Below are 25550 nucleotides of genomic sequence, written 5' to 3' on the forward strand. Positions count from 1 at the left end.
TCTAAAGGGTCGTCACAAGATCCAGGACCATTGGAGTGCAGTGGTGTATCAGGTATTGAAAGCACCTGGAACAGGAGGCTCGGTATACACCATTGCACCGGTCAACGATGTGAGTAGGGTGAGACATGTTCATCGCTCTCTGTTAAAGGCCAGAGTGGGGCGGGAGCCCTTGGCACCGCCCCCAGAGAATAGGGCGTCGGTTGGCGAGGAACCACTATTGGAGGATCCTTCCTCAATGGAGGAAGTTGACCTTTTTAGGGTGGTACCTGAGACTTTTCCGGCTGCCATGGAGTCAGGGAGTCAGGGCCCCGTTTTGGCGGGCTCTAGTTCACTGGAGCCTGTGGTGGATGTGGAGGTTGAGGCTCTTGTGGTTCCTGGACCATCAGGGCAGGGCGCCGTAAGTCAATTACCCTTGACGGATCTTGGCCCCTTTGGTCCATCTTATGTGGATGGGGCAGTGAGGCGTACTAGGCAAACTACTGCTGGTCATCATTCTAACCGTAACCATCTTCCTAGGGCTGTAGGGAGGGTGGTAGGTTTGGAGGCTGTTGAGGCCTCAACTGGTTCTATATCCGCATTGTTTAGACCTTGGGATTAGGGCTATTGGAGTAATCGTCGGGGCGACGATTCAAGAGCTGGGGGTAGATTGTGGCAAGGTGGGTGACGTAGTTCAGTTTCATTGGCTCATTGGTACATGATTGTCACCCACCATAGCCTATTGGAGGTGGCACTGATGGTATTTTAAGGCTGGAGTTAGATCGCCTGGTGTGCGTCACGACTGGGACCGCCCATACTGAGCGCGCTGGTGTAGACGGTACGTGGTTTCTCTTGGTTTGTAGCTGTTTGGCTAATAGACGTGAGCATGTGGATTTTAAATGTAGACTTTCTCTTTTCTCAGTGCGTTTTATGCCTGGTTGGGTCATAGGCTGTCCACTGCATGTTAGGTATGTGCGCGATTCTTTTTACCTACTGTTATTTTGGCGTCGGGTGATTAATTATCTGTTTAACTCTTAGCCGTGAAATCAGTGAAAAGTCTTCCTGCATGTTAATTCATTATGAGCTGTGAGTGACCTTACACCCCGTGTGGCACGAGGAATTGCGTGGGGTAAGTGTGATTTAATCTGCTTCCTCTTTTTCACAAGACCAGTATCTAATTAAGCATTCTTCCTTCTTAGTGCGCTGAGCTGTCTCTTCCATCGCGTTTCTTGAAGGCGGAAGTTTATATCCGTTGTTAAAGGAGGATGTGCTGCTGTTTTTCCTTTCCTGCTGTTTTTGGGGCTGGTTTACATCTAGGGCATTATTAATGTCATCGTTCGTGCCCTGTTAAGTGTTTACGCTCAGGGAACTCTGATTCTGGGACCTGCTTCAGTGATCATTCGAACTGTTGCATTCATTTCATTTTTGTGTTTATGTCGTTGTTTACTAGTATTTTGTTTTGTATATTTGCAATAGTTTAAGCTTGTTATTGTAATAGTGTTTCTTTATAAATGTTTGTGTTTACTTTGATGGAAATATTTCCACTGTATTATTGAACTTAATTTGTTTTGTTTGCTTTGGTGTATTCTAGGCACTGCTGGCTCGAGGCTGGGAGGCTAGCTAGCTAGTTTGGAGTACTACAGGTGGTGGTGCAGTTGTGTGGAGTGCAGTGCTGCTTGGATTCACCTCTCACTGTGTGTGCGTGTGTGTGTGTGCGTGTTACACAAATCCACAGATAGGGTCTTCACTCCATCTAGCCTGCCCCAGCCACTGGAAAGCCTGTGTCTTTTATGTCTTTTGTTTATTTTTTTGTTGTGACTATTTTCCAATTGACATCTTTATTTTTGTCCAGTACACAGAGTATCTGATTGCGACAGTGCTTGATGGTGACCAGACATTGATTATCATGGAACATTTTTAACTATTTATGATGATTTGAATAAAGTCTTTTTGTACATTGTTCACACGCCTCTCTCGGATTATTTCAGCCTACGAACCTGTGTCCCTTATTTTGGTCATTTCCCCGTTTCTTTACGGGGTGGCGTAGTCGGATTGTATTTGTTCAAACGTACTTATAACGTTGATTTCCCCTCCCCCCTTCCTTCAGCATTGCCACACATATATGTATACACGCATATATGACGCATATATGTATACACGCATATATGGCGCATATATGTATACACGCATATATGGCGCATATATGTATACACGCATATATGACGCATATATTTATACACGCATATATGACGCATATATTTATACATGCATATATGTACTTATTTCTATAGTACATACTTTCACATATATTAGGGATACAAATCTTATATCTGAATGCCTTGAAATTAAATGCCTATAGTTGGAGATTTTGTCTATTGTGTGAATACCAAATATAGTATTTTAATACAATAATGCAGTGTTTTCTCATTTTTGACAAATACATTCCACAAAGTACCATAACCATATGCCACAGCTTTAAAAATGCATCAGTATCACATGCATGTACACTGTAAAACTTTTCACTGTAAATTTACAGTTAAATACTGGCAGCTGGGTTGCTATCCACATACTGTATTTTTACAACACTACTACAGTAAACAGCATTTACAGTACTCCACTGTAATTACCAAATACAGTATATACCACATTTTACATTATTAAACTTGTCGACAGCAATAAATTGTATTTTTACAGGGAATACTGCTTTTATTATTACATAATTAAAATATTATACTTTAAGGTTTCATAAGAGTAGTCACACTAGGAAAAAGAAAACATTTTCTGGGTTTTAAAACATTTATTTAGTTAAATTGCCTTCTGTGAACATGTTGGCTGAATTACTTTTTCAACATAAAATGCAATTTTAACACTTAACAACAAACAGGTAACAGTTAGCACTTAATTAAAGGAATAGTTCACCCAAAAATTTAAATTAGCACATGATTTACTCACCCTCAAGTCATCCTAGGTGTATATGACATTATTCTTTCAGACGAATACAATCAGAGTTCTATTAAAAAATGTCCTGGCTCTTCCAAGCTTTATAACGACAGTGAAATGCTGTTTCTTTTTTGAAGTCCATAAAAGTGCAAACGAAATCCCATTCAAAGTCTCGCAGAAGTTTCGCAGAAGTGAGGACACCTGTAGGCTTACAGTGGTGTTCTTGTTTTGCACAACCTGGCCAGTTTTCTTTGAAGTTACTTGTCCTTTCTTTGTTTTTGATCCACGTTCAGGATTGAAAGGCAGAAAAAAACAACAATTAAATATTATTAACTGAGTGTATATATTTTGACAAAGAGAGACAGCACAAAAGCTGTCTAAAACTGAACATGAAAAAAAAAAAAAAAAAAAATGCAATGTTGGATATTGTGAAAAAAAAAAAAATGCAATGTTGGATGTTTTGATCAATAACTGATATTTTTTCTGCCCTGGTAAAATACATCAACTCAATGTGTCTGTTTACATGCACACTGTCAACTAACTAAATTTTTGGAAGTGGGGTTGCCAGATTTAAAGTTTTATTCTACAACTTTTGTCTACTCATCACCCAGCTCATTAACAATATCATCCCCTCATCCGGTGCCATCAGAGTATCAGTGGAAAGGCAGTCTTTAGACTCTAGGGCTGGGGTAAATGATTATTTATTAAACGATTAGTCGGGCGATTATTTTATCGATTAGTCGACTAATCTAACGACTAATTTGAATTAATTATCCTGTCTGTTATTCGCATATCTCTCGAACCGTTACTCCGATGGATTTCAAACTCGACAGCTGTCTGGGCACGAGTAAGTGCAGTGCCAAGTTTGACGTTGTTTGGATGAGAAATGCAAAAGATATTGTTAAATATATCAGTAAAAGAAGCACTTAGAAGGTTGTGGTTTAAAAAAAATAAACATTCTGACATAAACACACTGTCAGCTACAATGTTTACTTCTGAATAATATAGTATAAACGTGATAAATCCATTTTGATTAATTTGAGTAAAAAATGTGTTTTCTTTACCAAGAAAGTGGCAAGATGAAAACCACTATTTTCTGTTTCAAACTTTCACATAGCATCTTTAGGTTATAATAACATAAATAATTCAAATCCAGATTTTGATTTTCAAAGATTTATTATAAAAACAGATTATTTTTTCCCAAAAATGCAATAAATTCATGACACATTTTTTTTTTTAAATGCAATTAATCCATTGAATCAATATAAAAGTTATTTTTCATATTGAAACTGTTGAAAATACACAACAAAGTAAGTTGATCCACATGACAGCCTCTGAACTCGGTCAATACTAATCTTATACAGACACGTACTGGACTAAACATAGGCTACATTCAATCAGCCATCGCTAAGAAATACCTTCTGAACTTTTTTGACGGCGATCAGCTGTAAAATGGCTTGGTCCTGCTCGGTTTTCGTTGACTTTGAGTACAAGAATTTAAAGTTTTTAAAAAGATCCACTGGGGTTCACGTGTCAGCATTCGACATAAGTTTGACGCTGTCGTGTGAGAACAAGCAACAGTCGGCATTTCTCTTCCTCCCGCGTGCCTCATCTTCTTAATCTCCTCACGTAAATGATTAGATTTCGATGGCTTACGTTTCTTCCCTACGGCAGAAATCACCACAGGTTCATCAATGCCGTCAAATGTATAAATTTTTTTGTTTGTTTGTTGATCAAAAAGTGCAAAGTAGATAAGGAAAACTAGGATGCCGGGTGTATTCAAAGCGCCGCCGTTACTGTTTACAATGCGTGAAATGGTGCGCTGTGATTGGTTGAGCGGATTTATCGCATTCTGCAGAGAAAGGAGACTGGCGTTTGTCGCGGTTTGGAAAGAAAGGGAGAAAACATGACAGAATAACACGGCGGGCAGTGTGTGTGTGGCGAGCTGTACCTCCGGGAATGGTACAAAAAAATAAATAAAAATAAAAAAAAGAAGCGTCGACGCAAAAAATATGACGTCGACGTAATTTTGGCGTCGACGTCATCGACGCACCGCTACAGCACTATTACGGCGGTTTCACACCGCAAGTGTCAGCGGCGCGTGAGCAGCACGTATTTTTTTCGGCGTCCATGTTATTCAATGAGTGCATTCACATCGCACGCAGAAGCGGCGCGGCAGCGCGTAGCAGGAGCAGAGCAGGAACAGCAGTGCCGCGATAGTTTCGGCGTCTGGTCTATTTTTAACGCGCCGCTTACGCTGAATTAAAGTGACCATGCAATTTTCATGGCCAAAACACACAGCAGTTTCACCCAAAAAGGACATTGATGAGATCTCTTGTGTTTTAAACGGTCAATCAAATTACCTTCATCAATTTAAAAATAAATGTCCAAAACAAAATTGTTGGCCAATCTACAAAAACAAGTTTAATCGATGTATAGCCTACTGCCAGTTTACATATTAATTTAATATATTTATGTATATACACACACACATATATATATGTGTGTATATATATATATATATATATATACACACACACACACATATACATATACATACATACATATATATATATATATATATATACACACACACACATTGCCATAAGGATGTCATGCTGACAATCAAATAAAAGCACATGGTGTCACAGGTGTGGTCGAGTGCACCTGAAAATATAACAATGGACGACACTCGTCTCATTGTGGAGGTTGAGAAACTTTCAATTATTTATGATCCAAGAAACATACTTTATAAAGACTCACAGGCAAAGGAAAAGGCATGGGAGGAAGTTGCAGTGGCTCTTGGTGCAGATGGTAAGTTTTTAATATTTTTTGACAAGTTTAAATGAAAAAAACTTTCTCCAAGAAACAACAAATTTATTAAATGAAGCATTTATTTACAATTTGCACACAGTAAGCACACATAAACAAGAGAAGCAGAAATTAATTCAAGTAACTGCAGTTTTCAAGTTGAGCAGTAAGTTAGGCTATTAACTTATATATCTAGATATAACTTATATATCTTCAATATCTAGAATATCTAGAATTTTTACAGTGATGAATTTTTTGTCTTAAACCCTAGACCATGTTGTCTTGCCAGGACACTCTACCCTCAATTGAGCAGAAAAATGTGCAAAGCTTTTCACGCACATCGTAAGCTTCTCTGCATCCCCTATTTCCACCCATGTTTCTAACAGGTGGTAGGACTTCCCCCCTTTCTTCTGCCTCTTCCACCCACCTCTGATTTTCTGATGGGTTTGTCAGGTAGTTGTGAAGGATGCAGGCTGCAGTGACTATAGAGTCTGCATTCTCTGGCTTCACATTAATCCTTGTATGGAGTACCCTCCACCTGGATGACAGAATGCCAAAAGCACATTCCACCACCATCCTTGCCCGTGACAGTCTGTAATTGAACATTTGTCTCCATCGTGGGATTCTGTTCCCTGGAAAAGGTCTCATCAAATATGTTTTTAGTGGGAATGCAGAATCACCCACCATGGTGTATGGCATTGGGCCCTGTACACCAGATCCTGGTAAAGGGAAGTCTGCAGGGACAGACAAACCTTTGGCCTCCATGGCTCTTCCAAGAGCAGAGCTACTAAACACTCCACCATCGCTTGTTCTGCCGAAGTCTCCGACCTGGACAAACGTAAACCTGTAGTCTGCATCTGCTAGTGCTAGAAGAACTATAGAAAAAGTCTTCTTGTAATTAAAAAACAAGCTACCAGAATGTGCAGGTGACACAATGGTAACATGTTTCCCATCAATAGCACCCAGGCAGTTTGGGAAGTTCCATTTTTCCCAAAACGTGGACGCTATGGCTCTCCACATGTCCTCTGTTGGTCTAGGGAACTGTGATGCCATCATCTGCTGCTCAATTGCTTGACAGGTCATGTGGACAGACTCAGCAACAGTGCTTATGCCTAGACGGTACTGGAAGGCCAGGCTGGTGAAGCTCTCTCCAGTTCCCAGAAATCTGTTAAAACCAAACAAATATAACATTGTTTTATTGTTTCTGCATTATTTATATTTATTTATTTATTTATTTATTTATGGCTACATTTACATATGTAATACATATTTTAATGTATTTTACAGTGAGTGAATGCAGGCGAAGATGGAAGTTGCTAAGAGATGCTTTTGTCAGAAACAAAAAGCAAAAAAAAGTTGTGCCCAGTGGTTCTGCAGGTGGCACAGTCAGGGAATGGAAGTATGACAGAGTAATGTCATTTCTGTTGCCACACATGCAGCCTAGAAGGTTAGTATGCCATTGTTGTTGACCTTATGTTTTACCTTGCTATTTAGTGTCTTATTTTCTTTTATAGACAATTAGTACTAAATAGTATTTCACTGAGCATGAGTATATTATGAGAATATTATTAATTGTGTGTAATGTACAACAATACTTGTGTGTTGGGGCCATATATTTATATAATATATTAATTAATTTAATTGCAGTTCCAGACACACTTTACAGAGTGAGCTGGAACCTCTGGACATGACCGTTGCAGAGGAGGAAGTGGAGCCAGAATTTTCAGAACTCACTACACCTTTCAGTCCCCTTCCTGCCATACAGAGGCCTGCAGCACCCTTACTGGCAGACGAAAGATCGGTTACCCCCACACCACTGCCTAGCACCTCCACACCACAAATAACAACTCACAGAGCTGACACCCCTACCCCCACCCTTCAACAATACAGACAGAAGCGGAGAAGAACGGTTTCCCCAAATACAACAGAGCAACAGTTATTGGACATAATAACACAACCCACTACACCTGTACCACCAAATGTCCCCACACAGGAGGATGAAATGTATTATTTTGCCCTCAGTTTAATTCCGAAACTGAATCGGTTGCTTCCCAGAAACCGTTCCAGGGCACAAATACACATAATGACCTACCTGGCTGACCTGGAGTTAGAAGATGAGGTTCAGAGGCAACAAGCGACAGCATCACACACAGTGTTCCCTAGCAGAGGAAGCCAGCACCCACAATCTGGATTTCAGCCTATTCACCCCACACCCACCTACCATGAGGAACAAACCCACCATCACCCCCACCAAGTCACTCCTTCGCCAATGTCCACCATGCCTGAACAACATTCCAGCACTTACCATCGACTGTAGTACTACAGTTTAGCAATCCAAAAGTTTTTTTTTTTTTTTCACTTAATCCAACCATTGGTTGTAAATAGTTTAGCAGTTTCAATTATTATTTTTTGTATTGTTCATGTTGTTAAGCATGTAGCCAATGTTCATAATAATTTTATGCATGACTTTGTTGAGATATTAGTTCAATATACTTAATAAACCTTTTTTTAGTTGATTTACCCAAGTCAAAGTTATTTATTTGAAGCATGAAACTAGTGCAATACATATTTTAACTTAATTGAAGCAAAATAGGCTACATTTATTCATTAATATTTAAAAATAAATACAATGGCCTAATATTTACCTCAGTGTAACTGCAAGTCGCTGCTTGGGTTCAATAGACTGCCTGTAGTTTGTTGTTTGCCTTGTTAGTTGGCCTCCAATCAGGGAAAGAATGTGATCCATTTGCTCTGCATTCATCCTGAAGTAGTTTAGGTGGCGGTCACGGTCAAGGCGGAGTTCAGCGACAAGATGGTAATATGCACCATATTCTCTCCTTCGTCGGTTCATGGAGTGAACCCAAAGTCTGCGTCTTTTCCGTAGTCTTCTTAATAGCAAATACAACGCAATGGCCTTCCTTCTATCAACAACTCGCACTACACGGTAAACAAAGTCAACAAAAACAAAGATGAACCAAAAGTTACGCTATAATATATCAATTAATAAAATAAGCTTCTTGACAAGTATTTTCTTAAATATATTTGAAAACGAAATAAAGCAATGCCAACTTACCCATTATACAGTAGGTTACTCTGTCTGTAGCTACACACGCCGCGGTTCAGTTTCGCGTGTCAAACGCTGCCAGTGTGAAAGCAAAACGCGCGGGTCCTGCTCCTGCTCACCATTCGCACTGCTCCTGCGCTGCTTACGCTCTGCTAATGCGTGCAGTGTGAAACCGGCGTTAGACTCTCCGTTTATATAGAGCACACACTGCCAGAATCCAGCCCAAACCTTTGTGACAGAAATAATTTAACTTAATTGCAAGCCTTGCAATGTTTATTGCATATATGACAACATGATTTACCAGACTAAAATGCATGTTTGCACCCAAAAATTTAAATTCTGTCATTATTACTCACCCTCAAGACTTTTGTTCATCTTCGGGACACAAATGAAGATATTTTTGATGAAATCTGATAGTTTTGTCCTTCCATTGATATCAATATCATTGCAACTGTCAAAGCCCAGAAAAGTGGTAAAAACCAGGGATGTCCCGATCCGATCACGTGATCGGAAATCGGGCCCGATCACGTGTTTTCAGACTCGATCGGAATCGGACGTTACCTCCCGATCAGGACTCGGATTATGTATATATATTCTCATTATTTTTTAACACATCTATAGTTATGTGGTGGCACAGAGTTACGCCGGTTTCACACTGCACGCGTTAGCAGAGCATAAGCAGCGCAGGAGCAGTGCGTATGGTGAGCAGGAGCAGGACACGAGCATTTTGCTTTCACACTGGCAGTGTTTGTCACGCGCGGCTGAACCGCGGGTTGTGTACAGACAGAGTACTCTATAATGGATAAGTTGGCATTGCTTTTTTTCTTTTTCAAATACATTTAAGAGAAAAGACTTGTCAAGAAGCTTATTTTATTAATAATTTCATTTATATAACTTTTGGTTCATCTTTGTTTTTATTGGTATGGCAACAAGTTTGTTTTTGGACATTTTTTATTTATTTTTTACATTGCTGTTGGTCAGTTGATTGACTGTTTAAAACAATAGATATCATCAATGCACTTTTTGGATAAAACTGCGGTGTATTTTGGCCATGATCAATGTATTGTCACTTTAATTCAGCAAAAGCGGCGCAGCAAAATTAGACTCGGCGCCGAAACGATCGCGGCACTACTGCTCTGCTCTGCTATACGCACTGCCGCGCCACCTCTGCGCGCGGTGTGAATGCTGTAAAGACTAGACTAAAAATACGCGCTGCACGCTCTGCTAACAGTGCAGTGTGAAACCGGCGTAAGAGTTAGGAGTGCAGTTCCTAAAAGCACATTACTGGCTTTGCAAACACTGTGGCACTTTTATTTTTTATTTGTTTACATGCCTGCTGGGTATTTTAAGTTGAGTTGCTATTTGTTTATATATTAGACTTTTTTATATTTACTGTTGCACTTAAGTCCAAAAGTGAAGAATTTATGTTATTTATTACTTGATTGTTCAAGCTACCTCACAGAAGTGCTGTTTGTTAACAGAGTTGTTGAATGTTAAAATAAGGTGAATTAAATAAAAAATAAGGAACATCCTGGATCTGTTTTTTCGCTCTTCTTTATTCTTTTTTTATGTATTATAGAAGTATCGGATCGGGACTCGGTATCGGCAGATACTCAAAATCAAATGACTCAGACTCGGACTCGAGGGCAAAAAAACCTGATCGGGACATCCCTAGTAAAAACATTGGTAAATATATAGCTACAGTGGTTCAACCTAAATATTATGAAGCAGGGTTTCTGCACATTTTTTAAAGTCAAATTTAAGGCTTTTTAAGACCTTTTTAAGACCCGAAGAAATCAAAATTAATACCATGCATTAGGGGTGTGCAATATTGACAAAATATGTCTCGATCGATATTTTCAAAGTTTTCTTGATAATAATTAGATAACATTTTACTGATTGTGTTTCTGTGCTTGGTGCCATGGCTTGTTCAGGCCTGTTGACAGCTGACTGACAAAGATATTCATATTTTTCATATTCTATGCAGTGGTCAGTTTACAGCAGTGACAGAAATTAACATTTTTTATTAAGGGGTAATATTTGCCACCTTAAATTGATTTCAAGGGGCATTTTCACCTATATACGGACATTTGTAGATGTTTCAACAAGATATCTTTCACATCTACTGCAGTCAGATTCACCCGTGTTCACTCTGAAGGAATCACTCACATGGCTGGGCACTTGTAATGACGCATCAAGGATGTTAAGAGGCTAAAAGCAGGTTTAAAACTTGAAGTCAACAGGGTGCAAATTTTAAAAAGAGGATAACACGGTGTAGGCAACACCGATTTTTGTCGTTGTTCTCTGTACTGACAGCACTCCAAATTGACAAAAAAATGAGCTCAATGTTAAAATTGACCGGAGTTCTCCTTTAAGGTTGCACTAGTTACATGGATTATTTAAACAATGTTTTTACTAGCTTTCTGGGCCTTAAAAGTTGCAAAGACATTGCTGTCTATGGGTGGTTCAGAAACCTCTCAGATTTCATCAAAAATATTTCATTTGTGTTCTGAAGATGAACGAAGGTCTTACAGGTTTGGAACGACATGAGGGTGAGTAATTAATGACAGAATTTTCACTAATCCTTCAACTGAAAACAACTTGCACTGACATATCTTAAAATATATGACTGCCACTGTTTTATCTCAAGATGCACACCAGTAATGTTTTTGTTTTTTTTTAATGATACATTATTATAAAAGCTGCTTAAATACCCTAATTTTATTAAGGCCTAGACCTGGCTTAAGCTAAGCCCTGTATGAAAACCAGGGCCATATTGTTCATACCAGTAGTCAACATAATAAATACTGTCAAGTCAAGGTTAGTGACACAATTCAGTCTAATATATATATATATATATATATATATATATATATATATATATATATGTATATATATATATATATATATATATATATATGTATATATATATATATATATATATGTATATATGTATATATATATATATATATATATATATATATATATATATGGCAAATATGCCAATGACTAACCTCTGAACAAACTCAAGGTGCTGCCTCTTCCTGGTACTGCAAGCTGAAGTTATAGGAGGCGGCAAACAGCGCTGCCAGGCCAGTGATGAAGAGGCTGTGATCCTTCACACACACCTTGACCTTCCAAACTTAATATCCAGCACTGGTTGCTTAGAGATTGACCTGTAATGGAATAAAAAAAAATAAAAAAAAAGAATAAATAAATAATATTAATAATTAAAATAACTACTGTGGGTTCCACTGTGGTTCGATGTAGTTGTCTATTCATAGTTCTATGAATTAAATTTTTCAACTAAAAATTAAAATTGGTTAGAATGCTAAAATGCACTGGCATATAATTTTGTTTGTTTTAAGCATAAACTCACTTAATTTTGACTTATTCTTTCAGAAAACAAGACAATTTTTACGTGTCTATTAAATGCTTCTTCATGTGAGAATTGTAGATATCTGGACTGGAAACAAAATAAAAACACTAATTAAGAAAAACATATTTTGCAGTGGGGTGAGTAAATGATGGCTTTTCATTTTAGGTTTCATCTAGGCTACCCCTTTAATGTTTACATACCAGGAAATAAGTCGTGGACTTTCTGGCAAATGTAGATTGCTGGACATCAGCGATGCAAATTCCTGAAACAATTTTTAAAAAGGACAGCACAACCTTGATCAACAGAACCAAAACATAAAACATATTACAAATTAATGAGATTTGCTGAATAATCTCTACTTATCTGCTTGAAGGATAACACCGTCTAACTTCTTTGAATTAGGGAGTAGTTGTAGGACCATGGGATGGCAATCAGGAATAGGCCTACTACATTTGAAAACAGCATTAGGAACATGGATTTTCATGTGCTAGCAAAATTCTGACAACGATTCAAAAGCACGATCACAGAACTGACAGAATTTGACAGCATTTTTTTTTTACCACATAGACTATAACTGTAACACTACTTAAAAGCACTTACATTAACAATGGCCATCAGATTACAAAGCCTAAAACGAAAAAAAAAATATATCAAATGCACGTCATGCAAATAGCATGGTAAAGGTTGCCTATTATATGAAATGTCGAAGTTAACGTTACTTGGTAAACAGGTGGAACAGAGTCAGTGAATTGCTTGCGCGGCCACGGTAGTAAACCGCGTTCGCAAAATCAAACCAAATACGTGAAAACAATGTAGAAATGCGAACGCAAAAAAAAAAAAAAACTTATATATTGGCTTACCGTATCACTCAGTTGAACAATTCTCCATCTTCTCAAACCAGGGTACCCCCAGGATCCTCCAACTTAAATTCAAGGCTTTTTAAGACCTTTTTAATACCATTTCAAATGAAATTCAATGCCAACTTCGTACCAATTCCGACAGAAGTATGAGGGGAAAATGTCAAATCTGTATACATTTTAAACCCTAAAACATAATTATGTACAAGTAGACTACTTGAATTAAATAAAACATTTTATTTAAATTATCATTCATATTTAATACATACGCAACAGCGTTGTAGCGTGCACGTGTGTAGGCCAATGTTAATTTTGGCAGCCATTTTTGATTTAGTCTTACTCTTCATCTTCAGACGAAAATGCTTATTGGTCTTAGTCACATTTGAGTCATTCTGCCTTTCATAGTTTTAGTTGACGAAATGTGTTTGCATTTTTTGTCAACTTTTAGTCATTACTTTTAGTCAAACTGCAGTTACTTTAATTTTGGTAGCTATTTTATATGTAGTCTTTAGACAGAAAATGTCAATTATTCTCTCTAGGCCAATTCGATTAAGCTTATGAGAAATTAAAATTAAGCTAACAGGCTGTATTGACATTGCACTCTTTAGCAGTAGCACTTGTGCAATTCTACATATCCCTTTTCCTTAGTTCTCCAATTTTTTAGAGTGCCTCTTCCACTTAGACTGCAGTCACATCTTTCCATTAAGGGACAATATTTGCCCCATTTAATCGATTTTTCCATTTCATTTTTCACTTTTATAATACCTTTAAAAAATAAATAATGCTTTAAATAAAACAATGTTCAATAAATATGCAATGTTAAAAAACGTTTAATATTAATAAAAATATTATATTAAAATCGCCAGTAGGTGGCAGTAACTCATTGCATTCTTGCTCGCATAATGATCAACATTAAAAACTGCTGTATATCAGCCTGCATTTTGATCGCAGATTTAGTCGCACAAACAGCGCAAGCGGCTCGTGACAGATCTTCTCAAATGAAGATCGCTGAACTCCAGCTTGTCTGTGTTTTCAGATCATCCGCGCTTCTTCAACAATGTAGAGAGAGCGCGCGTGGATGGTTGTGGCCAGATACTACTGAAAAGACGGGGTAGAAAACATGTTCTTTTAACAGAAAAGCTCTGATTAGTAACCATCGTAACGGATGCGCACGCTTTCGCGCGTTCTGCTATGACGTGGAGCGCGAGGTGCAATCAACGTTACGCGACTAATTTTTAATTAGTCTACATTAGTAACAGTTAATTTTGTTACGGTATGAACTTAATCATAGAAAAGACAAAAAAAATTAAGACCTTTGTAACGAAATCCAAGACTTTGTATACCAAATTCAAGGCTTTTAAGGCCTTAATTTGAGATTATCAAATTTAAGACTTTTTCAATGCTTTTAAGACCCCGCGGGTACCCTGTCAAACTCTAAATCCCACTTAGCGCAGGTTAGATTATTCAATGACAAATTCTTCCATCCGTCTTCAGGTAGCTGCTACCGTTAACGTCGTCCATTTTCTGCTGCGTCACAGGCAACTAATGTTTGAAACACGAAACTGAACCGAACCTCAAAAAAGCTTTTAAATTGCTCACAGATTCGCAGACATTGTTTATCTTGATAACAGGAATGATTATTTGTTCAGTTGAATCCCGCTGACAAAACGAGTTTGCCTGTTGTAGCTGCCTAACGTTACTATCTGCTCGCATGACGCGTCACATTTGAACTGAATTGAGCGCGAAAGAAATCAATCCCACAATGCAATGCCTTTTCAGTCAGTATGATGGTAACGAATTTATTAGGACGAAAACAGAAATGTGCTGTATATTTACAGCTGTTCTGTAAAAGATACAGCTTAATACTGTATTATGGAAATACAGTACAATTCTGTAAGAAATTCGTTGTAAATTTACAGTAAAGGGTTACAGTGTATGTTTACATACATTTATTAAATATGTTGAAAACAAATATGTATGTCACATATTTATAATTAATGTTGTCCATATATGCGAGAAACCAATACTATACTGTAATATATGCAGATATATGGTATCATATATGGATGAACTCAAATATTTTCTTCACATGTTTGGACACATAAATGTTCATATATGTTGCAGGCATATATTGTGTTCTCAGATAAGTCAAATATATGTATAGATATATGTTGCAGTCATATATTGTGTTCTCAGATAAGTCAAATATATGTATAGATATATGTTGCAGTCATATATTGTGTTCTCAGATAAGTCAAATATATGTATAGATATATGTTGCAGTCATATATTGTGTTCTCAGATAAGTCAAATATATGTATAGATATATGTTGCAGGCATATATTGTGTTCTCAGATAAGTCAAATATATGTATAGATATATGTTGCAGGCATATATTGTGTTCTCAGATAAGTCAAATATATGTATAGATATATGTTGCAGTCATATATTGTGTTCTCAGATAAGTCAAATATATGTATAGATATATGTTGCAGTCATATATTGTGTTCTCAGATAAGTCAAATATATGTATAGATATATGTTGCAGTCATATATTGTGTTCTCAGATAAGTCAAATATATGTATAGATATATGTTGCAGGCATATATTGTGTTCTCAGATAAGTCAAATATATGTATAGATATATGTTGCAGTCATATATTGTGTTCTCAGATAAGTCAAATATATGTATAGATATATGTTGCAGTCATATATTGTGTTCTCAGATAAGTCAAATATATGTATAGATATATGTTGCAGTCATATATTGTGTTCTCAGATAAGTCAAATATATGTAGAGATATATGTTGCAGTCATATATTGTGTTCTCAGATAAGTCAAATATATGTATAGATATATGTTGCAGTCATATATTGTGTTCTCAGATAAGTCAAATATATGTATAGATATATGTTGCAGTCATATATTGTGTTCTCAGATAAGTCAAATATATGTATAGATATATGTTGCAGTCATATATTGTGTTCTCAGATAAGTCAAATATATGTATAGATATATGTTGCAGGCATATATTGTGTTCTCAGATAAGTCAAATATATGTATAGATATATGTTGCAGTCATATATTGTGTTCTCAGATAAGTCAAATATATGTATAGATATATGTTGCAGGCATATATTGTGTTCTCAGATAAGTCAAATATATGTAGAGATATATGTTGCAGGCATATATTGTGTTCTCAGATAAGTCAAATATATGTAGAGATATATGTTGCAGTCATATATTGTGTTCTCAGATAAGTCAAATATATGTAGAGATATATGTTGCAGTCATATATTGTGTTCTCAGATAAGTCAAATATATGTAGAGATATATGTTGCAGGCATATATTGTGTTCTCAGATAAGTCAAATATATGTAGAGATATATGTTGCAGTCATATATTGTGTTCTCAGATAAGTCAAATATATGTATAGATATATGTTGCAGTCATATATTGTGTTCTCAGATAAGTCAAATATATGTAGAGATATATGTTGCAGTCATATATTGTGTTCTCAGATAAGTCAAATATATGTATAGATATATGTTGCAGTCATATATTGTGTTCTCAGATAAGTCAAATATATGTAGAGATATATGTTGCAGGCATATATTGTGTTCTCAGATAAGTCAAATATATGTAGAGATATATGTTGCAGGCATATATTGTGTTCTCAGATAAGTCAAATATATGTAGAGATATATGTTGCAGTCATATATTGTGTTCTCAGATAAGTCAAATATATGTAGAGATATATGTTGCAGTCATATATTGTGTTCTCAGATAAGTCAAATATATGTAGAGATATATGTTGCAGGCATATATTGTGTTCTCAGATAAGTCAAATATATGTAGAGATATATGTTGCAGTCATATATTGTGTTCTCAGATAAGTCAAATATATGTATAGATATATGTTGCAGTCATATATTGTGTTCTCAGATAAGTCAAATATATGTAGAGATATATGTTGCAGTCATATATTGTGTTCTCAGATAAGTCAAATATATGTATAGATATATGTTGCAGGCATATATTGTGTTCTCATATAAGTCAAATATATGTATAGATATATGTCATGCTATTTAAAATATAAGTACATATATGGCCATATATTACATTTTTGTATGGGTCTGTTCATCGTTCACGCCGGAATTCACCATCACCATCACGTCACTCAGCACCAGCCCAGACTCACCCGTGTTTGACCATCGAGGTCCCTGCGTCACCCGCCAGTGTTTGTTTGCCTTGTATGTTTCATCTGACCTACCAATAAAGAGTTTATTGCACCTGCTATTGCTTCCTCGTTCTAACATCATGACAAGTTCATAATTACGTTTCTCATTTGTACTGCAAGTGAACTTATGGGTATACTAGTAGTTTACTATTTTAATACTTGTAGCAACTTTGAAGTATACTCTCAGTAAACTACTAGTTTAGTAGTTTTATACTACAAGTTTTCTTTAAGTGAACTTAACATCATACTTATAGTTTACTATTTATATATAATTTTTGCACTTGCAGTAGGCCTATACTACTATGTTCAAATGTTATTTTTTATACTTGAAAAATACCTTTAACTGTACTTTAATTTTAAAAACATTTTATTAGCTTCATGCATCCTTTTTTATCAACACTTGAATGTTGGTAAGTTTCATAAATAAAGGCAACATTTTAAACAAAAAAGATGAGAAAAATCAAATTTTTTGTCAAAGACTACTACCCCTGCGTCCCAAAATGCATACTATCCACCCTAAATAGTATTGACATTTACTAATGTCACATACTATTTAGGATGGATAGTATGCACATTGGGAACGTGATCAAACACAGATGGAGTAGATCGAGTCCAACACCCCCAAAGCTTCACAGTCGTTTTCTCTTCATGGGTTACGCTTCATTTCATTTGGAAACATTAAGCAGTTTTGATTTACAAGCTGTTTAATGTTTGATGATCACATTATTTTACATTTGAGTGAGCAATCTTCTATCACTTGTTTCAGCTTCTTCTTCTCCTGTGTTTTGATCCGGAGATTCTGTACTAGAAGATGTGTCATAGCGCCCCCTACCGTATAACAGTGAAAACATGGATAGCTGGAAAATTCAGTCAATGGTGGGGAAAGAGTAAAGTAGAATTAAAGTAAATTCCTATGTGCACTTAGCCTGGCTAACGTCAGACCTCGTCTCATTGAGACGTGGTCTGGGAACCACGTTCATTTTCTCGTATTTGAGGCGTGGTTTACGAATGCCCAGAGCCGTTTATTGGGTGCTACGAATGTCTATCAAATGCGCCTGTACGTAGCTCATAGCCAATCGTTTCAATTATACCAGATGACGTATGTAGAGCGACAGAAATTCGACGAGGAAGAAGACGATGGGTCAGAGATTTATGTGTACACGATGGCGTTCAGCGACTATTGCCGTTTGTGCTGCATCGAAAAGGTAACTTTGCGTCTGCTGCCATGTTGGATCCATACATATAAACAAACTGCTTCGGTGTGTCGCATAGACGTCGTCATCGTCTTGCTGCTCCCTCCCCGTTCTGTGATTGGTTCCCTTTTTGAGGGGAAAATCTGGTCCATGGTGTCCAGGCTGCCTAGCAGCGTGAATAAAATCACGCTGCGTGCAAGGCAGCATGGGGAAACCAGGCTAATGTGCACTACCTACCCAAAAATATCTAGAAACTGCATTTATGGCCTTTTTCTGGGATACAATCCTTAACAGATTTCAAACCACAAGCATAATGCTACAAAAAAAGTGACATCAACATTTTGACAGCTGTGAGACTACGAGTCATTGCGTGTGTTTGTTTCCACACAACATGATCAGTTTGAGATGTATGAAAAAGCAGCTCTGAATGTAACAGGTGTGCTCCACACCTACAAGTGTGACCTACAACGAAGCAGAAAACGGAAAACCTTTGGAGATGAAGGGAGTGAGCCTAAAGAAGATCAAAGCAACCTACATGATGGGAGGAAGAAATTGGCGAGAATTAAAAATGAACTGAGAACAAGGATGAGTCAACAACACTTGAACTCTCTGGCAATTCTGGCAATAGAGTCGGATCTCGTCAGAGACCTGGACTTTACTGAAGTCATGGAGGAGTTTTCAAGGAGAAAGGCCAGAAAAAAGACTGTCGCATAAGGTCCCAGGCAGTAAAGAGTCCCTTGTGCTGTTAAACTGGTGGATTCCCACTTTAACTGTCAGTAAGGAGGGTGGCCAGGAGGGGAGGTGATGCAGCTGTACCCAACCTAGTATATCGTTGATCATCTGTTTCACCGTAAAGGGGAGAGATAGTGAGAGAGAGAAAAAGAGGTGCTCAACAATCAGCTGTTTTTCCAAAGTCAGCTCTTTAGATAAATTTGTGGTCACTGTGGGAAGCTAGTTTTATTTTGACAGACTGTACAGACATGACTATAGTTATTCTTAGTTATGTTATTAGGCTGTATTTTCATAGATTTTAATCTGCTTTATTCCAATAAATTCTGTTGATTTTGTTCTGTGATAGTTTCCATTTTGTCTTTTGTTTCATAGATATTTATAGATCTCCTTTGCCGTCACAGTTAACATCACAAGATGGAGTTGGAGAAAGTGGTTTTGTTTTAAACTAAAGAAAAACCCACAGCTTAATTTTACTGTTTCTAAAAATTAAGATGCTGTGTTAGTTTGGGCCACGAGCCTACGAGGGGGGAGGGGGGCCTCCAAGATTTTGTGCCCAGGGGCCTCTGCTTTCTAAATACGTTAAAGGGATAGTTCACCCAAAAATGAAAATTCTGTCATAATTTACTCACTCTCAAGTTGTTCCAAACCTGTATGAGTTTCTTTCTTCTGCTGAACACAAAATAAGATAGAAGAGTGAAGAATGTTGTAAACCAGACAGTTCACGGTAGCCATTGATTTACATATTATTATTTGTCCTACCATGGAAGTCAATGGCTACCATCAACTGTCTGTTCCCTTTCAAGGGAACTTGCGTTGCGTCGAGATTGATGCTATGAGAACGCATTGCGTGATTGCATCATGAAGCACTTGTAAAATCAGTCCAATGGCGTATAGGCGGGTGACGTCATGGCAGGAAGCTATAAAGCGCACACAGACCAAACACTGTCAACTTCTGTGTCTTCAGCAAGCGCTCTCTGTGAAATCTGTCTCTGTCTATTTATTGTTGTTTATCCACAAGCATATTATATATCTAGACAGGAATATAATGGCGAGCAAACAGCATTTTGGATCGTGTTTTCCTCCCCGCTCTCACTTCATTATGAGTGGGGATACAAGCGATTTATGTGTTGTTGTCTACCATGGAAGTCAATGGCTACCGTGAACTGTCTGGTTTACAACATTCTACACTCTATCTTCTTTTGTGTTTAAAAACCTATCTGTTTTCTTTAACATATTGATCTCTATTCTTAGGTTGGTTTTACTATTTTATATTTGAGTCTGATACTGTTTTGCCTCTTCTGTTTTACTATTTTATATTTGAGTCTGATACTGTTTTGCTACTCCAGTTTTAAGGTTGCTCTTAGCTTTGATGTTTTTATTTGTGTTTTATGTGTTGTTATGCAGGTATTATTTTATCTGGTTGTTCTGTAAAGCACTTTGGTCAGCCTAGTGGCTGTTGTAAATGTGCTATATGAATAAAGTGAACTTGAACTTTAGCAGAAGAAAGAAACTCATACAGGTTTGGAACAACTTCAGGGTAATGACAAATTCTTAATTTTTGTGTGAACTATCCCTTTAATGTATGTCAGACTTGGAACACTACGCTGCAGACAGAAAACCATCAAAAACATCTAAAAGTAGTCAGTCAGTTAAAAACCTTCACAATTTCATGACTTAAAGGATTAGTTCACCCAAAAATTAAAATTCTGTCATAATTTACTCACTCTCAAGTTGTTCCAAACCTGTATGAGTTTCTGAACACAAAAGAAGGTTAAGTCATGGTGTCTCGTCAGAAGACTGGATTAAACCACTCCATTCATATGAATTTGTTTTACAATCTCTTTATTTTACAAAAGAAGATAGAAGAGTGAAGAATGTTGTAAACCAGACAGTTCACGGTAGCCATTGATTTCCATATTATTATTTTTCCTGCCATTGATTTCCATATTATTATTTTTCCTACCATGGAAATCAATGGCTACCGTCAACTGTCTGGTTTACAACATTCCTCACTCTTCTATCTTCTTTTGTAAAATAAAGAGATTGTAAAACAAATCCATATGAATGGAGTGGTTTAATCCAGTCTTCTGACGAGACACCATGACTTAACCGATTTAATTCAGGCTTTTATTCACATACAAACATTGTTCAGTGCACATACATAAGAGCTCAACTGTACCTGCTTGATGCAGAGGAATGAAATTCTTTAAATTAAGGAGAAGGGGATAGGTGAAGGTCAGAGTAATGGACGTGCTGAAAGGTGAATTGCTACAACAGAAACTAAGCCCTAACCCAACCCCACACTCTGACAGGCTGCTTTAGTGACGAATCATAAAGACCTTTCTCCACACCCATTACTCCAGCCTGCAGACACCCACACTTTAATTAACGGGCGCGTTACAGAAAACAAATTATACTGTATCTGATAGTCTGGAACAGTGTTTCCCAACCTTTTTTCAGTCAAAATTTAAAAAAATGTGTGGCACCCTACACTAGTGTTGTCACGATACTACTGATACTACTGATACTATACCTTGAAATGTATCAATTTTCAATACCACAGGGAAGAACTGCCGTAGGCCTACTGTCATATAGATATTTTTAATATTATCAAGAAAAATTGTCCATCCATTTAAAGTCTAGGAAATCATTAATTTCTTCTGAAGAGATCACTTTACATGATGACATATTTAATTAAGGCTTTTATTATAAACATTGCTCAATTACCATTGCAAATCTCACCTAAATGTTTGCTCACTCAGTGTAGGCCTATTTGTGTTTTTATATTGGGATAATTTTGTTATAATTGCACAAGATAGCTTATTTTTAATATATTTGATGTAATAATTTCACAGTTAATCTCCAAATTAATGTAGAAACAACATAAAGACAGTATATTTCAAATAATTGTTTAATAGCATCTTTTATGAATTAATTGTTATTTGATTCTGATGTCACTGCTGCACATGTGGATCCCACACATGTCCTATTTTCTCACAACTCTTAATGTTTATTTAAGACTTTATTGAACAAATTTAAGACTGCTCTCATGAGGATACTCAAAGCGAAAGAGAAGTCGATTCTGGCACACATCGTTCTGTGCGTCGTGTGTGTCGTATGTGTCAGCATCACAGACAGCGCATTCTCTTTTGTATTTTCTCGCTTGCATGGTTTAAAAGCATTTGCATGAAGAAGAACGTGATTATATAATGTAACGCTAGCCAAAGGATGACAGAAAAAAACGGATGCTGCTTTAATTGCGTTAAACATTTTTAACGCGTTAAACTGAAAAACATTAATCGCACGCTTTACCGTTGACAGCAGCACGGACATATCCAGGGATGTAGTGGAGGCTAAACGCACGTAAACGCCGTTTACGCACCTCCCAAAATTTGGAAATAGCGTTTGCCCACCTCCAAAGTGCGTTTATCCACCTCTACATGGCGTTTATCCACCTCTAAATTTCACATTATTTGAGCGGACTTTGCTTTTCCAGTGCGTGATCGCCGATCGGCACATGATTCGAGCATTTGGGCCGTTAACGACTGAGCAGAACGCGCAGCGCGCAAACATGGAGCAGAGAGCGCAGCGCGCCGACACACACACACACACACACACACACACACACGGAACAAAGAGAACGGCGCACACACGTAGCAGAAAACACACGCTCGTGAAGTTACTAAACAAGCTACGCGAGAATGAAACTTGATCGCAGGCGCAGCCGCAACAGGAAATCATTAAAACAATGCAAAAAAAGTGATTTTTTAAATTCATTACAGGCAGCTGGTTTAATGTAGGGAGCATGTCAAAACCCAACTGTACAAGAGATTCAGAGGGAATCAAGCCTGCACCAGGTTAAAAACTTTTCCCTCTACAGGGAAACACTGATCCACATTTTTCTGATAGAACAAACAACTAATCAATTAATCGAAGAAATATTCAACAGATTAATCAACTATGAAAATAATCCCAAATCCCTAATCATTATGCACAAGTGCATTGCATTGGAAGCCCTGGATATAAGCCTCCCTCTCGATCTCTCTTAAATATTTTTGTTCTCTCTGTTTTGTCATTTAGTAAACTTTATAGATTTCAACCATATTATTCCTTTTTGAGTCTCTTTAACAAGAACTTAGATTAATGCATGAATTGAATAGTGATTGTGTGACCTATGATGAGGGAACAACCAGTGATACCCTTGATAGTACCATCAAATGATAGCCTATAGCGATGTCATCAGGATACACATACACCGGTAGGCAGTGGCCCACCTTACCGGGTGACCACGTCGTGGTCCACCAGAATTTATAGTTTACCCACCTCTTTTTTTACCACTACACCACTGGACATAACCGATGTATTTATGTGAATACGCGGCAAGACGGACGTTGTGACAATGTTTTTGTGTGTATTTGACCGTAAGCGCAACAATGAAAAATAGGCAGCTTTATGTGGACGCACTGGGAATGAGGCACGGGAATAAAATCACGCAAAATTCATCTCAAGTCAGGTCAAGTCACCTTTATTTCTATAGCGCTTCATACATCTTAATATTACGACAAACTTAACAGGTAGAATGCAAAGGTTGTTATTGCTGCCAATATTATATATATAATTAAATGAAAAGTCTAAAAAGCCAGGGGTGCCAAAAGTGGGTCCTGGAGGGCCACTGTCCTGCAGAGTTCAGCTCCAACCCCTATTAAACACAGCTAAATCAGCGAATCAAGGCATACTAGAGTTCTCCAGGCAGGAGTGTTGAGGCGAGCTGGAGCTGAACTCTGCAGGACACGAGTTGGGACACCCCTGCTCTGTGTTAATATTCGTGTTTGCAAAGTGTCAGAAAAAGCAGCTGTACCTTGTTTCATCTCCTCATTCTGACATTACAAGGCTTCACTTTCAGTCGAACATGGTATGATCACTCTACATGAATCCCAGTGTAATCAACAAAGATTCCCACACAGCAAGTGTGGCAGTGGCAGCTGATTAAAGGCATTCATTATGACACTACACTTGGTGATATTACCGGTAATGGGTGCATTCTCTTACTTGTGTTTCTTCTTTTTTCTTTCTGTAAAGATTTGATAGGGACGATCTCAGGACAGGAAGCCTCTTTTATTTGTGTGATGGCTTTCCTATAAGCCCAGGAAAGGTGGTAAGATGTTCTTCAAGCATAATAAAAACAATGCACACAGCGATATCCGTTTGAACAGTGTTTTGTCCATTTAATGCAATGTCTGCTGGCTCAGAGTTTACAATACATCGATTCTATGGTAAGAACCATATATTCCCACCACCTGTCCACTGTGATTCAACCCAAAGTAGCTTAAATACCATGTGAAGGAACGGGTGCGGCTTTACCCACACCACTGAACCACATCACCATCTAGTGGTGAAGTAATTAAATTACATTTGGCTCCAACAATTTGGTTTGGAAGTCCAGTGGTGGGTTATGTGACCCATTAGCTGGATATGTTTTGTGAGGGGGTGCACTATTACTACTATCAGTGAAAGTAACCCATGTGTAGTAACACATGGTAACCCAAGTAACCCAACTCACTATGTTATATCATTGTGACATCACATAGTCCTTGTAATCCATTTGTCCTCATAATCCTGTTTTTTGTCTTCTAGGACACATGTCCTTGTAAGTCAGCAAAAAATCAGGGTGCTATGTATCTTGTTTTAAAAATTGTAAATAAATAATAGAGTTTGAGTTTTGAAGTCCGTCAGCAAATTAGTTGTCGTCGTGGTGACCGGACACGGCACTTCGATCAGATGGGCAGAACTGACGTGGTGAACTCTTTTTAAAACTGTTGTGTGAAACACATGCCGCTCCGATTAATGTTTTTTTTTTTTTAAATAACTGGTTTAGTGTATGCGTGTGTTTGTTTCATTCTGTGTTATATATATGTTTTTTGTTTCTTCAGAATGAAGGCGGCCAGCTGCAGAGGATCAGCATCTCCCTGTGTTGTGGTGGTTGTGTTCTTCGCCTGACTGCTGTGCTCACAGTGAGGTGTGCTGTGGTGTGAGTGTGCACGTATGATTGCTGTGTCCTTCCTGTTTAGGAGGGCCAGTACCCAATTCTGAAGTGGTACAATCCATGTGTCATTAGTGTGAATTTTATCTTGTTTCTTTGATTTGTTGGTGTTTTTGTGTGTTAAATATCACCACGTTTCCAAGACAAATGGAAAATGAAAATGAAATCCTTCAGTCCAGCGTGCGGCGCGCTAGGTGCAAAAGTCCAGATCAGTCTCAGTTTCTGACTGTTTAAAGTCCTCCAGGAAAGTAATCCAGCATTTCAAGATGCAGATGTACTTCTCAAAGGGATGGCAACATGCACTCAAAACAGCCAGCA

The 25550-nt window shown here is 37.5% G+C and overlaps 1 protein-coding gene and 1 long non-coding RNA gene across 2 annotated transcripts; both read right to left on the bottom strand.

Annotated features, from left to right (window-relative positions):
* Positions 1-5522: 5522 nt before the first annotated feature.
* Positions 5523-8964, bottom strand: LOC311081849 (uncharacterized protein). Its single transcript, XM_084112554.1, has 2 exons — positions 8373-8964; positions 5523-6892 (listed from the first exon to the last, which is right to left on the bottom strand). The coding sequence occupies exons 1-2, from the start codon at positions 8576-8578 to the stop codon at positions 5995-5997; spliced, it is 1104 nt and encodes a 367-aa protein (XP_083968680.1). The 5' UTR covers positions 8579-8964; the 3' UTR covers positions 5523-5994.
* Positions 8965-9013: 49 nt separating this feature from the next.
* On the bottom strand, positions 9014-13068 carry LOC311081703. Its single transcript, XR_014605974.1, has 5 exons — positions 13031-13068; positions 12771-12798; positions 12371-12616; positions 11806-11967; positions 9014-9242 (listed from the first exon to the last, which is right to left on the bottom strand). It is a non-coding gene; the product is annotated as an uncharacterized lncRNA (long non-coding RNA).
* Positions 13069-25550: the final 12482 nt, after the last annotated feature.

The sequence above is a fragment of the Abramis brama genome (assembly GCF_963993115.1).
Source record: "Abramis brama genome assembly, chromosome: 4".
NCBI lineage: Eukaryota > Metazoa > Chordata > Actinopteri > Cypriniformes > Leuciscidae > Abramis > Abramis brama.